Below are 12,845 nucleotides of genomic sequence, written 5' to 3'. Positions count from 1 at the left end.
GCCAGCACGGGCGGTTGGGCTGCTGGAGCTTCGAGTGAAGCCCCCAGCCATGTTTTTGGGTCCCCCGGACCACGAGGGAAAGCATGGCGGGACAGGCGAGATGGGCCTCAGCTGCCGGGCGCGCTGTCCTGTGGAGAAGCCCAGTGAAGATGTCTTGCAGTTGCGCTACTTTCACTTTCCTAAATCAGGAAATCGGTCCGTAAGTGGGTAAATTCTAGTTACTTAACGCAAACCAGAAAGGGATTCCTAGGACGTTTAACCAAAGGTGGTGGCAATTTCAAGCCTCCCTCTTGAATGCAGCAGGTGTGGTGGTGTTGGGTAAAAACCAAGCTCAGAATTTCCAGGTGAGAGTGTCAGAAACGTCCGGATGGGTCAGGACGCTGGGCTAGTAGGAAGAAAATTAACTCTGTCCCAGCCGAAACCAGGACCCTTGGGTCTCGACATTTGTTAGACAGCACTGCTTAGAGAGTACCCCATGGTGCGAAGCCCTGGCACTGCCCCGGCATCCGCAGGCTGGATTTGCTTGGGAACCTGTGCACCTTAGCATCTGTTTCTGGATCCGTGGCCTGTGAACTTGCCTAAATTCCTTTTTATCTGCCTCCAGAAAACGTTGTGGCGACAGATTGCAGTTTTTACATTGTAAAGGAAGTGCTTTCATTTGTGTTAAGCAGGTTTCAGGGTTATGTCTCTTAAGCGCAGAGCATACAGGGTGTTAAGCACGTGTGTAACGGTACAAAAATAACGTAAAGGTAAGTACATAAGTTTCAAGACTGAAAAATTAAGTTGTGCAAGGTAGCATTCTTCACATATGTCTCTGGCTTTTATGCTTAGTAAGGAAGGAGGCTTCAGATATCCCATGTATATCACTTTTGCTTATAGAAAGATACAACATTTACATTTAAAAATTCTCTTAGCCCAACACAGTTTCTGATATTCCACTCTGGTATTCCATTCTGCTGCAAAGAAAACCTAATACACATAATGTACTTTTTTTTCCTGTTCCCTCAGGTTTCAATGGATTTTACAAGTCCCCCGCTATCTTTAAAAGATAATGGTTTTGTAAGTATTTCCTGGTGTGCTATCTGGAAAAATCTGTGTTTAACACTAGTATGTCTGAATGAAGTGCTTGGACTGCTAGGAGAGTGCTTCTGAAGCTGCTTGTCTTGCCTTCTTCCATCTTTTAACACTTTGGACATTCCTCGTTCCCACCTCCTGTTTCCATAGGGAGAGTCCCCTTCCAAAGTGTCTGCATTACAGATTCTGTTAGAATTTTCCTGTCCTACCTCATTTGCTCATCCGTCTCTGTGGAGGTTTCTTAGGGGAATTTCTTTTTTTCTGGCGCCTCCCTTGATTCAGTTCTTAAAGTGTGGCAAGTAGTCTGGATGGGACTTTCCCTGGGATTTCTTGTGTTTTCCTTGTTTTTCTTTCTTTCAGGTTGAAAACTCTTGTGTTAGAACATTTTTCAGTAAAAACCAGGCATCCTTTCTTATCAGCTTCCAGCTGTGGCAACGTGCATCCTTCTGCTTTCCTGCACTCAATCCCTTAAGCAAAGGAATTGTTTTCCGGTTTTAAGTTATACGCAGATGGGGATTTCCCTGTTGCTTAATAGGCATTTCAAACTGGACAAAGTAGTGGAAAAAATTATTTTATATTTTATTGTTTTTAGGAAATACCCAGCATTACCAAGAGAATTGACAAGATTATCTAATTTAGACCTTTTCCATGCCTAAATTTCATGGTTCATGTTCAAGTTTTATGTAATCTTGAGTAAAAGGGAGGGATTGTTTCAGCAGGTCTCTTTGGATTTTTTTTTTCTTTTCTGCAGATTATTGCAGCCATAGAAACAAAACAGAACAGAGATTTTCCCTCCTCTTGGGCTTTTCCAGTTGTACTTTTCCCGTGCTTGTGAACTTCTGCCCTGAAGTACTTAAATTCAGAAATGCTTCTATTATCACCTTCCTCCTGCTTGATGTTACCTTTTATTGTCCAATCTCCCTGAACTTGGAAGCATCCCGTTATGAATTTTTTTTTCTCATTAGGCCCTTATATTCTGTATACATTTTCTTAGAGGAACTGCTGAGAAAGCATGTAGATAAACATTTGTGGGCTTTTGAGGGGCTTCGTTTCCTATGGAAGAACATAGAGAACAGCTTGCTTTTATTATTTATCAAAATATTAGCCTATGAATATTTTCAGCTGGATATTTAGCAAATAGTGATTACTGACCAGGATCCATTTGCTTAGATTTTTGTCCTGTCCAGCCATTCAAATAGTTCAATTCAATGATTTGGCCTAAGTGTCTGAATGCATTTTTAAAAAATAATGTGTGATATGCTCTCCTCTGGCATGCAGATTCTAGGAGGATTTGTTTATGAAATTCAGTTGGTCTCTAAAAATGTTTGACTCGCCATATATCTTGCGTGCATAATTGGAGAAAAACAGCAAATGGGCACACAGGCAAAATACATTAGACTTTCATTAATGGGCATACACTGAAAACTTACCATCGCAAAATGCTTCATCCGACTGCAAAGGGTTGTTGTTTTTTTTTATTTTGAAGACTCATGTGAATTGTTTGGTGTGTCTCAGTTATTGCCTAATGGAAGGGAAAATCCATGTGTGCCTCTTCTTTTCTCTCCAGAGTATGACAAGCTTTCACCTTTTGGGCACATCAGAAAAAGAGGTGGAAGGACTTGAAATGGAACTGAAGAAATGGAAGGCAAGTTCCATAAAACACATAGAATCATGGAAATTAGCTGAAAGATACTTGCAAGACCTTTAGTCCATCCTTCTAAAACCAAATCAACTTTCCCCCAGTTATAACTGCTCTGTTCTTCAATGGTACACGCTTGTGTTGATCTCAGTGGTAACTACTCTTGCAAGTCTAAGAGAAATATTTATCCAAAGTGTTAAAAATAAATAAATATATAGGGCTTACTTAAGGTTTTGTTTGTTCCCATGGAAGAAAAAAAAAATTAAAAATATTTTTCTTTTTACTATCCAGGCAAGAGTTCTAATAGCTGAAAAAGCAAAAGATGACCTTCTGCTTTGTAAATTAAGTGCTGCTGAAGAGTGTGATAAAGCAGAGAAGGAACTGATAAAGCTAAAGGACTTAGAAGAGAAAGAGCGTAAGGACATTCTTATGTATAGGACCATCCACGAGGTATGGAGAAGGCTTACTCACAGCTGTTAGTATTTGGGGAGTTGTGAAGGAGGTGCTGATGAGAGAAAATAAGAGTAATATTTCCTTTTCAGTTTAAATGGCTTTACCGGTTTGCAGGCTGTACAAATAGAATGTTCTACACGGTAGTTTTTCAGCGGCGGGTTAAGAACCAGTGCAATAAAATAAGTCTTAGGGTAGCATTAGAAGAGTGAAGGCAAAACCGAGACCTGTTTTGTATAGAAGATGAAGATTTACAAAACCAGTCTTCCTCTCCCAAGATTCTCCACCAACAGATGAGTTTCGGTTTTGTGTGATGCCGATGCAATTCAATAGATTGATTCCACTGCTTTGTCAAATCCCAGCCTGTCCTGTAAGCCGTTACAGCAGCCAAGGGATTAGCGTTTCTTACCTGACAATGAGCTGAGCAAGAGCCAGAACCTGTTTGCTGAGGGCTCTTCTTTCTAGAACTAATTGGTTCGTTACCTCAGTGTGCCATGTGCAGTTGTTGGTACAGTAGCAGTACAAGATTGGCCTGTAAACCACTGATGAGAAATTATGGCTTCAATATTACAGGCTATCAAAACATGATTAGTAGGTTAAGTAAATTCAGGTTGGCGTGAAATCTTCTGAAAGTTGGTTTTGGTTCTTCAATCATAAATGTTCAGATTTTATAGCCAGAAGAGGTCATTATCGTCATCTGGCTCTTGTTTTACATTATCTTCAGCTGATGGGAACTGGTCTAAATGTCTCGAGTGTTTAATAACTTTAAAGGAGCCGTCTTCTAATTGTGAATGGCTGGAGCTAGCTACGTCTGCGGTGTTTCTTTCTCATTCTGTTGCCTGTCCAGGAAATACTGGAATTACTTACACGGGCTTTATGCCCATTTAGGATTGGGTGTGGAGGAAGTATGTAGCAGATAGGAGGTAGAAGAGATGTTCCCTCTTCCTTGCCTAAGAAGTATAAAGAAGGAAGAGTGGCAGTGCATCAAAAACTGTCCTTATCTAGTAAACTTTTCAGAAAAGGGAATAACGGTTACTAAAATCACGCGTGGTACAAAAAATAAAATGTTTATGTGTTGCATAGGCTCTGATCTTGCATGTATAAGGAACTGACATAACTATGGAAAGTGCTGTGCAATTTGTGGTACACTGTATGTGCTTGGAAACACTTAACGCTTCATTTCAAAAACCCTCTTACTATAATGAATCACAGAATCCCAGGTTGGAAGGGACCTCAAGGTTCATCTGGTCCAACCTTTCTAGGCAAGCGCACAGCGTAGACAAGATGGCCCAGCACCCTGTCCAGCTGAGGCTTGAAAGTGTCCAGTGTGGCAGAGTCAACCCCAACCCTGGGGACATCATTCCAATGGTTGACTGTTTTCATTGGGAAAAATTTCCCTCTCATGTCCAGTCGGAATCTTCTCAGGATTAACTTGTACCCCTTGTCTTTTCCATGTGACTCCTTGTGAAAAGGGGTAGCCTTCTTTGTAGCCACCCTTTAAATAGTGGTAGATGGTGATGAGGTCACCTCTGAGCCTCCTTTGCTCAAGGCTGAACAAATCCAGCTCTGTCAGCCCATCCTCATACAGCTAAGAGAGGCTTCCCAGCCCTTGGAGCATCCTAGTGGCCCTTCTCTGGACCCCCTCCGGCCTGTCCATACCTTTTTTGTACAGCGGGCACCAGAACTGCACACAGGATTCCAGGTGGGGCCTGACCAGCACTGAGTAGAATGGGATAATGAATTTTTTACCTCTGCTGGTGATGCCCTTGTTGATGCACCTCAGCGCCCTGTTGGCCTTCTTGGCCACAGCAGTGCACTGTTCACTCCTATGGAGCTTTTTGGCCACCAGGACCCCCAGGTCCCTTCCCACAGAGCTGCTCCCCAGCCGGGTGGATCCCAGGCTGTGCTGCACTCCTGGATTGTTTTGTCCCAGATGCAAGACCTTACACTTGTCCATGTTGAACTTCATAAGGTTCTTGTTAGCCCACTCTTCCAGCCTATCCAGATCTTCCTGCAGGGTGGCTCTCCCTTCCGGAGTGTCTACTTCCCCACTCAATTTGGTGTCATCTGCAAACTTCATCAGGCTACATTTGATCCCATCATACAGACCACTTATGAAGATACTGAATAATGTAATTTACTTTGACTGAAACGTCGGTGAGTGAATTTACCTTGCGGAGAGTTAAAGCTATGCAAAAAATGTATCATGCATGGCTGTCATTCAGAATAATTCAGAGTTGAAACAGTGTCTAATGTCTGCTGAAATATATTTTCATCTTCTCTGTGTTTAATTTTGCATTTAATACTTTTTGGGCTGTAGAGAGAACTCTATGCACTTAACCAAGAAAACGCTGAGCTGAAGAGAGAGATTGAAAAGCTCAAAGGAGACCTTGCAGAATGCAGTGCAGTGCTTTCGCGGGATGGTCAGGTAAAGTTTGAAATATTTTGCAATTTGTCTTTTGGAAGGGCACATTTTTATTTTGTCAGTTCTAGACCATTGGAGCCAGTTCAGCATTTGAACCTCTATTGATTGCAATATAAAATACAGCTTGAAGGTTTATTTTCTTATTTTGTCTGGCAAGATAATGTGAGGAAGGCTAAGGATATGGAAACAAATACAAGTATATGAGATACTGAAAACGTGAGAGGAATGAAGAAAAGCAGATTATTAAATGGAAGACACTGGAATAAAAAATACACATAGCATTAGTAATTCTCAAGTACCCTCATTTTGTATTTCTTGGGTAAGAGGATGGAAGAAAGGGAATATGTTCATTATATGGCAAATGTAGCATTTATTTTAGCCTATATTGAGCTTGACTTGATTATAGTCTCTCTCATGTTACTGCAAATCAGAAATACCTCCATTTGAAGTTAGATAAATATTAGTGATACTAAATAGATTTAAACTCAGGATCCAAAGTGTCTTTTGATGAAACAGCTGCGTATTCTGAAGTGTTCACAAATTGGAACTTCCCTTGTGGAAATTTCAGCTTTTAAAAACCCATTTTCATTCCAGATTGGAACAGAACCAAATATTTGGGGGAATACAGTAAAATGAAAACTGTGATCATTTTTTATTTATACAGAGATTGAAACTCTATCCAAGTGTTACCTTGTTTAATGTTAACAATATTACAATATTAGCTTTAGCTTTCTAAATTACATTTCTAAATTTAGGAGATATCAGTTGAGTCCAGCCTGCTATGCACTGGACAGGGCAAGGCCCCTCTTATCAAGGATATTCAGTGTGAGCAGGCGCCTACACCCAGTGTCTGAATTATCCTTAGGAAGAGTGTCTCTCTTTCCATTGGCAGTAGAGGGAACGGAAGGAAAGCGGGCTCGCAGATAAGATGCTAGTTTTGAAGATAGGTGGCAGGAATACTTTAATTAGTCTGGTTATTTTATCTTGAGATAGACAGTATTTTTCTTCTGCACAGGGTTTTATTTTGAAATAGTTGCGTAAAGGGGAAAAGAGAGTTACCTGAAACTCTCTCAAGTCTATCAAAGCAGCCTTTCCTAACCAACAGCTTCATGAACAGTTTTCAACTATCCTAGTTATAAAATACTTGAATATTCTTATCTGTTTTACTAAGATGGCAACATACAAGGCTGTTTATTAGCAGATTCCCCATTGCTGTAGGGCTGTGATGCAATTAGGCAAAAATAAATGCCACACACAAGTGATGCTGATACTTGCATTTTGCTATTGTTAGATGCCAAAAGTATTCTACTTCTGCAGGTGGAAATCTGTGTGGACTTCAATTGAATTTTTACTCTATAAGGTCAAGTTTAAGTTCAGAGTTAATCAAGGGGGAACCCCCTCCACTTCATTGACAAAAATCCTGGGAATAGACAAGTACAACTAGTCAGTTTAGTTAGAAGAGTTATACCTGTTTTACCAGACATGACTTCAATCTGCTTGACTGTTAAACTTCAAAAAACCAAAATACATGTGGCACTTCAAGGGAGGACTGCTGTTCAAAGTTCTGTTCTGCAATAAATTACAGAAATGATTTTTTTTCCTATCCTGATTCTAAAATATTAGATTAAAAAAAAGGTAGCAGAAATGAAAATGAAGTTCACTCACATGGAGGACATGAAGGCTTGTTATCCAGATATGAATACCTACTGTGTTTTCGGTGTAACTGCAAAAATCCCATTCAGACTGAATCAAAACCAGGCACTGCTTACTTTTGAAGATGAAGAAGGTATGGTGCATATTTTAAGTCTAAAATTCACATCTCTGATGTATTTCATTGACAAAGGGAAAAGATTTACCTGAACATTTTGGAACAAAAAAATCAACAACAGCCAAAGAAAGAACACACGGAGAACCTTTCACTATTATGATACCAGTCAGTAGAAGAAAATTCTTGCAAACACTCTGCATGTTTTTGTTGGATTACCAGATTCTGCTCTCAGCTAGTACAAACAATACTTGGTGTGTGAAATTGGGAATATCTTTCTACCTCACAGAGCATTGTCAAGCATGATTCACAATGTTTTGACAGCAGAATTTGGTTATTTTATTTATTCCGGGCAGTACCTGATTCCGACAGCAGTTAACGGTGGTTAAGGGTACACATCAGATGATGGGTAGATCTGAGATGACGGAGGGGTGGTGCAGGCTGTAACTTGCCTGCTTCTTGCTGAGGTGCCTGCTGTTGGGACAGCCTGGTGCCTGCCTGTGAGGAGCCTGCAGCCAGTTTGGCTGGGCCTGCCCGGTGGGTAACTCAGTTACGCAAGCAGGTACAAAGCTAACGTCCGATTCAGTTCTTTCAGCTAAAATCTAACATTCCTAATAGGCATTTGCACCTGGTAGTGATGTGGTTTTCATCCAGGGATATTTTAAAGGAACTATGAGAAGTCTAGTGTTAATATTTGGTACAGTGACCGCATCTTTTGACAGCATAAAGGTTCTACTATTCTATACTATTCTAAAGGTAGCGCAATATTTTACCTGTTGCCCGTAACCAGTGGGATTTTATGGAAGTAGACATGCCTGAAGACATGGATAGTGGGATCTGGTTGCCTAACTATTATTTATTTCTCCTTTATTGATGCAAAAGGAGATTCTGCTTAAGAAATTGGGGAATAGTTTTGGTTTTATTACGATTAAACAAGGCTTTTTATATATGAAAACTTGTGATTTTCCTTAGTTGCCCAGAGACTGATAAAAATGGGTAAGCATACTGTGAACCTGGACAGCAAAATAGCAGAAGTGAAAGTGAAGCCTTTTACACTTGAAATGGGAACCAAATTTGAGGTAATCAACTGAAATATGAAACTATAAAGATACAAACTTGCAGTATTTTAAATGCTTTAGGTTCGGGTTGTTTTGTGTTTTCAGTCACAAAATACACAAAAAAATATATTTTTTTAGCTCCACGTCACTATTTCTGGACGGAAGATCAATGTTTCAGAAGTACCTGAGCTATCCATTCCTGAAGACTGGATGAGAGACAAGTTAGAGCTGAATTTCTACAAATCTGATCAGGGAGGAGGAGGAGAAGTAGAAGATGTGAGCTATGACAAGCAGTCTGGAACAGCTGTGATTACGTTCCTCAGACCTGGAGGTATAGGATGTAGAATTTGGTTAGCTAGACGTATTGGCCGTATTGTCCATTCTGCGTTACATTCCATTCCGTATTACATTCTGTGTTAACCAGTGAATGTAGCAAATTCTCCCCACATTACATTCCATTCCGTATTACATTCTGTGTTAACTTAACCAGTGAATGTAGCAAATTCTCCCCACGGAGAGTTAAGTAGATCAGGAAAAGATGTGGGTTCACCCACACATCTGTAAATAAAGCAGTATTTCATCATCCTCCTTTTTGATCAAACATTACCTGATAGGCAGTTTGTGAGCTTTATTTCTTTCTTTGTCAAAAACTTATTTTTTCTGCATTGCTAGACACTCATCTTGCAAAAGAAAATTAGGAAAATGTGTTTGATTTTAGCTCTTGTTTCATGACAATGAAGTTAGACAGGCATTCAGATTGCCCAACTCTATGAAATTCTATGAAGATCAGCAGAGCCACATCCATTTAGAGCAGCTGCTTTAGATTTATTTCAGAAGTGTTTGCGGGTATTTAATGGTTTTGCTTTTTTGGAAATGCTAAATAAACTTTTTTCAAAATGCATATGAAGAATCTCTGAGTGTGCTATCGCATATTAGTTTCTAAATCCCTACAAGAAAGGTTAGTCTATTCTTTGATATGCTTACAAAAAGCATTTTAGATTATATTACTCTTACTCCTCTTTTTCTCATTCTCCATTACAGCAGCTAACGGCTTTGTGAGATGTACTAAATACCCCTTCTGTGTAAATGGAAGGTGCTATAGGCTTCCTGTGTCCCCAGACACCAACATACGCTTGGAAAAGTTTCAGGTAAAAGACTCTAGTCCAGGCTAACCCCTAAATAGAACAGATACATGGGAAGTATGAGTTATGGGCAGAATTTTCAGTTCTGAGGAGTGCAGAAGCTTTTGTGTCACGCACTTTGTGAAATTTAATAGGAAGTGTGAGTCTGCAATACACTGCTCTGCTGGTAATCTTGTGTTTTGCAGTGTGAAAGCTATAATTTATTTTAAAAGGGTGTGCATGTCTTTCCTGGATCAAATTATATCGTTACTTACCATAACGCCTGTGCTAGACAGGAGGCAGATACTGAATTGTTTGTGAAGTAAGTTAATAGTAGACACAACAACCTTTTTCCGAGTCACAAAGCACTGTCATATTCATCCCTAATGAGAGGCCTTGTTGACAGTCTCAGCAGAGACCCTTGTTGTTCTGTGAAACATTTGCTGTTCATTTTTTTCATTCATTCATTCAGCCCGGATAATGACTTCTTTTCCTGTAATGCCAGTCTGCTTGCTCATCATATTCTCACTGAAATTGTCTTTCACTTTGTATGAATAGATTGTAATCAAGTCAGTATTGTGTATATAATCAGGCCTTGATAGCTAAAGCACTGACTGGAGTGTGTGCGTTTATGAGATGCAGCAGCATTCTTTGCAGGTGTGTATCATGCCTTGGCATGGATTTTTATGGAGTGATGCTGTCTAGAGTCATTGGAGATCCCCAAATCCGGTGTGCGGGTGCGTTCAGGAGCGTGGGACATGCCAGTTAAGGAGGCCAGTTGCCTTGCCCGTTGAACTCGGTAGTGCACGATAGAGCTTAGAACTCCTGCTATTTTCAGTGACAGAAGGATACCACACTCTCCAGAGTCTTAAAATGTAATCAGGGATCCAAGCCATATCTGACCAAGGATACGTTTATTTCCCAGTATCTGTCAGTTCCTTCAGATGTACATGCAGCAGCCGACGTGTAATACAAGTTTGTGTTTCTTTCCTCAACAGGTCTATTCTGGGATTTCTAAGAAGACCATTCTGCTGAAAGGAATTCAAGAGACAGAAGATGATGAGGAAAGTGTACAGGACCTGATTGAAGTTCATTTTCAAAAGCCTAGTAATAGTGGAGGGGAAGTAGAGATAATCAAATATGTATCAAAAGGAGTAACATGGGTTTGTTTTGAGGAGGATACTTAGAATGATGTAGATTGAACTCAGGAAGTTCTGAGGTTTTTCTTCATCAGAGGCATAGGAAGTTATGCAGACATTGTACTTTAATTTTCTGAAGTTTATACTTGAAAAAGAGGAACTGCCTGTCTTTATGATTTGTGTAACAGCACAGACTTTGCATAGAAATTCGGTAAAATCACTTCTTGGGGTCCCAGAGGTTCCTGGTTAAAGTCAGGAAAAGCTTTTATCAGCACCTGAAACTTAATCTAAGATTGCTTTCTGCGAACTTGCAGATTTTGTATCTTGCAAATTTTAGATAGGTCGCGTACTCCAAAGTGGAATAAATCTATTCCTTCTTACCTTTTGGTTACAAAAGCTGTGTGCAATCCCAATCATAAGCCTATTCACGCACCTGCTTTTTTTAAGTGCCATAGCTTCAGGAGGTAGCTCTGACAGAACTGCAGCCCTGCTGAGGCTGCTGTGTGCCACCATGACTCAAATACCTGAAACAGTTATCCCGCCACTTCATAAAATCCGCATTATCAAATTAGGGATAAAATAGGAAAAGGGAGTGTGCAAAAACACCACAGATTTACTCAAGAAATTGCCCCTTGTAAGAAATGCCATAGCAGTAATGCTGCTTTTAGCTGTCAAAATGCTGTTGCTTCTCCTAGGAGCTGATACAAATTCTGCTGAGCTTCTGATGGGTTAATGGCCTGGTTTATTATTTGTTTTTAACATTTGTTTCTACAATTACATTTTTCCTCTTTTTTTTTTTTTTTTTTTTATGGTTTTGCTTACTTTAAAATATTGCAGTTAGGAACTGAAGTGACTCGTTATCTAAAACAGCTTGCTTTGTACCAATGCTGGAGAAACAGTCGGGTGGTGGACACTGTGTCACAGAATCCCAGAATCCCAGCACGGCCGGGGCTGGCAGGGCCCTCGGGAGCTCACCCCGTCCCACCCCCCTGCCCAAGCAGGCTCACCCAGAGCAGGGGGCACAGGACAGCGGCCAGGCGGGGGTTGAAGATCTCCAGAGAAGGAGACTCCACAGCCCCCCTGGGCAGCCTGGGCCAGGGCTCGGGCACCCTCACAGTCAAGAAGGTTGGAGGTACCTGTTCCATCACAATGTGGCTGGCCAGGCTGCTGGCTCTGGGAGGGGATGTAGAGGGGAAAAAGTTGGGAAAAGGCACAGAGAGCTGGAAAAAGGCATATAGCGTTTAGGGCAAATTAATTTTTTCAGCGTGTAAAGTTCCCCTTTTGTTTCCAGTTCATCCTTCCAATTCTCATTCTAAAAGACCTTTGAAATAAAAAGGAGGATTTGTTTTCCAAGGAGGAATGCTTTTCCTTTTCTGCTGTCGTCCTTTTTATTTGCTGCCCTTGGGGGCTGAAATGGTTTGGCAACAGTAATCTTAACTTCGAAGGAGCACGGGTCTAACGTTGAAAAGAATTTATTTGCCTGGTATTTGACGTTTTAGTATTCAGGAAGAGGACAGTGCACCAAACTAGTGCAAGAGCAGCACTACACATATACTCAGCTATTATTATTCCAGAGAAATTGTTAGTAGGCAATAGATGAATATGGGAAACTAAAAGGCTTCTGGCACCACAGCTGATCTGGAACGTACTGTTGGGTGAGATATGTGTGACTGTAGCACCTCTCACTGTTTAGGGCATGCAAAGGCATGGGTTGATTACCTGACAATTATGATTAAAAAAATAATAAAAGTACCAGTACTGGAGTATTTATGGAGATTACAGCCCTTTGCATGTAACAATCCTGAAAAGAAACAGTCTTAAGATCAGACGGCTTAGGAAGGGGGGGGAATCTGATGAAGGTAGAGAATGTCGTGGATTTTAACTGTGCCTCACTGATCAATGTTGAGAAGCAATTCCTTAAAAAGGAAGAAATTTAAAATTCGCGTAAGGTGTGAAATTAAAATTCTCTCGGCGCGTGGGAGCAGTGAGAAGCTGCAGGTTTTAAGTACTTCGAATCAAAATGAGATTTTAAGCAACATTTTTAAGCCAGTCGGTATTTGCAAATGCCTCGGGTTCCTCTCCGATGAGCTGACCGCACTGTGCCAACGCTAAAGCGGTAGCGGGGCCGGCTGAAGGAAGGTGCGGGGCCGGGCTGCGTGCCCCGGGGAGGCAGC

General features: G+C 40.8%; 1 protein-coding gene across 2 annotated transcripts; it reads left to right on the top strand.

Moving 5' to 3' along the window:
• Positions 1-9: 9 nt before the first annotated feature.
• Positions 10-11,658, top strand: NMI (N-myc and STAT interactor). Of its 2 annotated transcripts, XM_035898932.1 has the most exons (9): positions 12-1,059; positions 2,642-2,719; positions 3,005-3,163; positions 5,484-5,591; positions 7,212-7,374; positions 8,326-8,432; positions 8,550-8,742; positions 9,453-9,559; positions 10,531-11,658. In XM_035898932.1, the coding sequence occupies exons 1-9, from the start codon at positions 982-984 to the stop codon at positions 10,717-10,719; spliced, it is 1,182 nt and encodes a 393-aa protein (XP_035754825.1). In that variant the 5' UTR covers positions 12-981; the 3' UTR covers positions 10,720-11,658. The 2 variants fall into 2 exon arrangements, with proteins under 2 accessions (XP_035754826.1, XP_035754825.1); XM_035898933.1 differs by lacking the exon at positions 3,005-3,163 and having other exon boundaries at positions 10-1,059.
• Positions 11,659-12,845: the final 1,187 nt, after the last annotated feature.

This window comes from Egretta garzetta, unplaced genomic scaffold (assembly GCF_000687185.1).
Source record: "Egretta garzetta isolate BGI_Z169 unplaced genomic scaffold, ASM68718v1 scaffold208, whole genome shotgun sequence".
NCBI lineage: Eukaryota > Metazoa > Chordata > Aves > Pelecaniformes > Ardeidae > Egretta > Egretta garzetta.
Note: the sequence above shows the minus strand (reverse complement) of the source record. Positions and strands in the feature narration are given on the sequence as shown.

Coding starts and splice junctions, on each gene's coding strand:
- NMI (XM_035898932.1), top strand. CDS start 982: ATGTACTTTTTTTTCCTGTTCCCTCAGGTTTCAATGGATTTTACAAGT. Junction 1,060..2,641: donor CTTTAAAAGATAATGGTTTT/GTAAGTATTTCC, acceptor TTTTCTCTCCAG/AGTATGACAAGCTTTCACCT. Junction 3,164..5,483: donor TGTATAGGACCATCCACGAG/GTATGGAGAAGG, acceptor TTTGGGCTGTAG/AGAGAACTCTATGCACTTAA.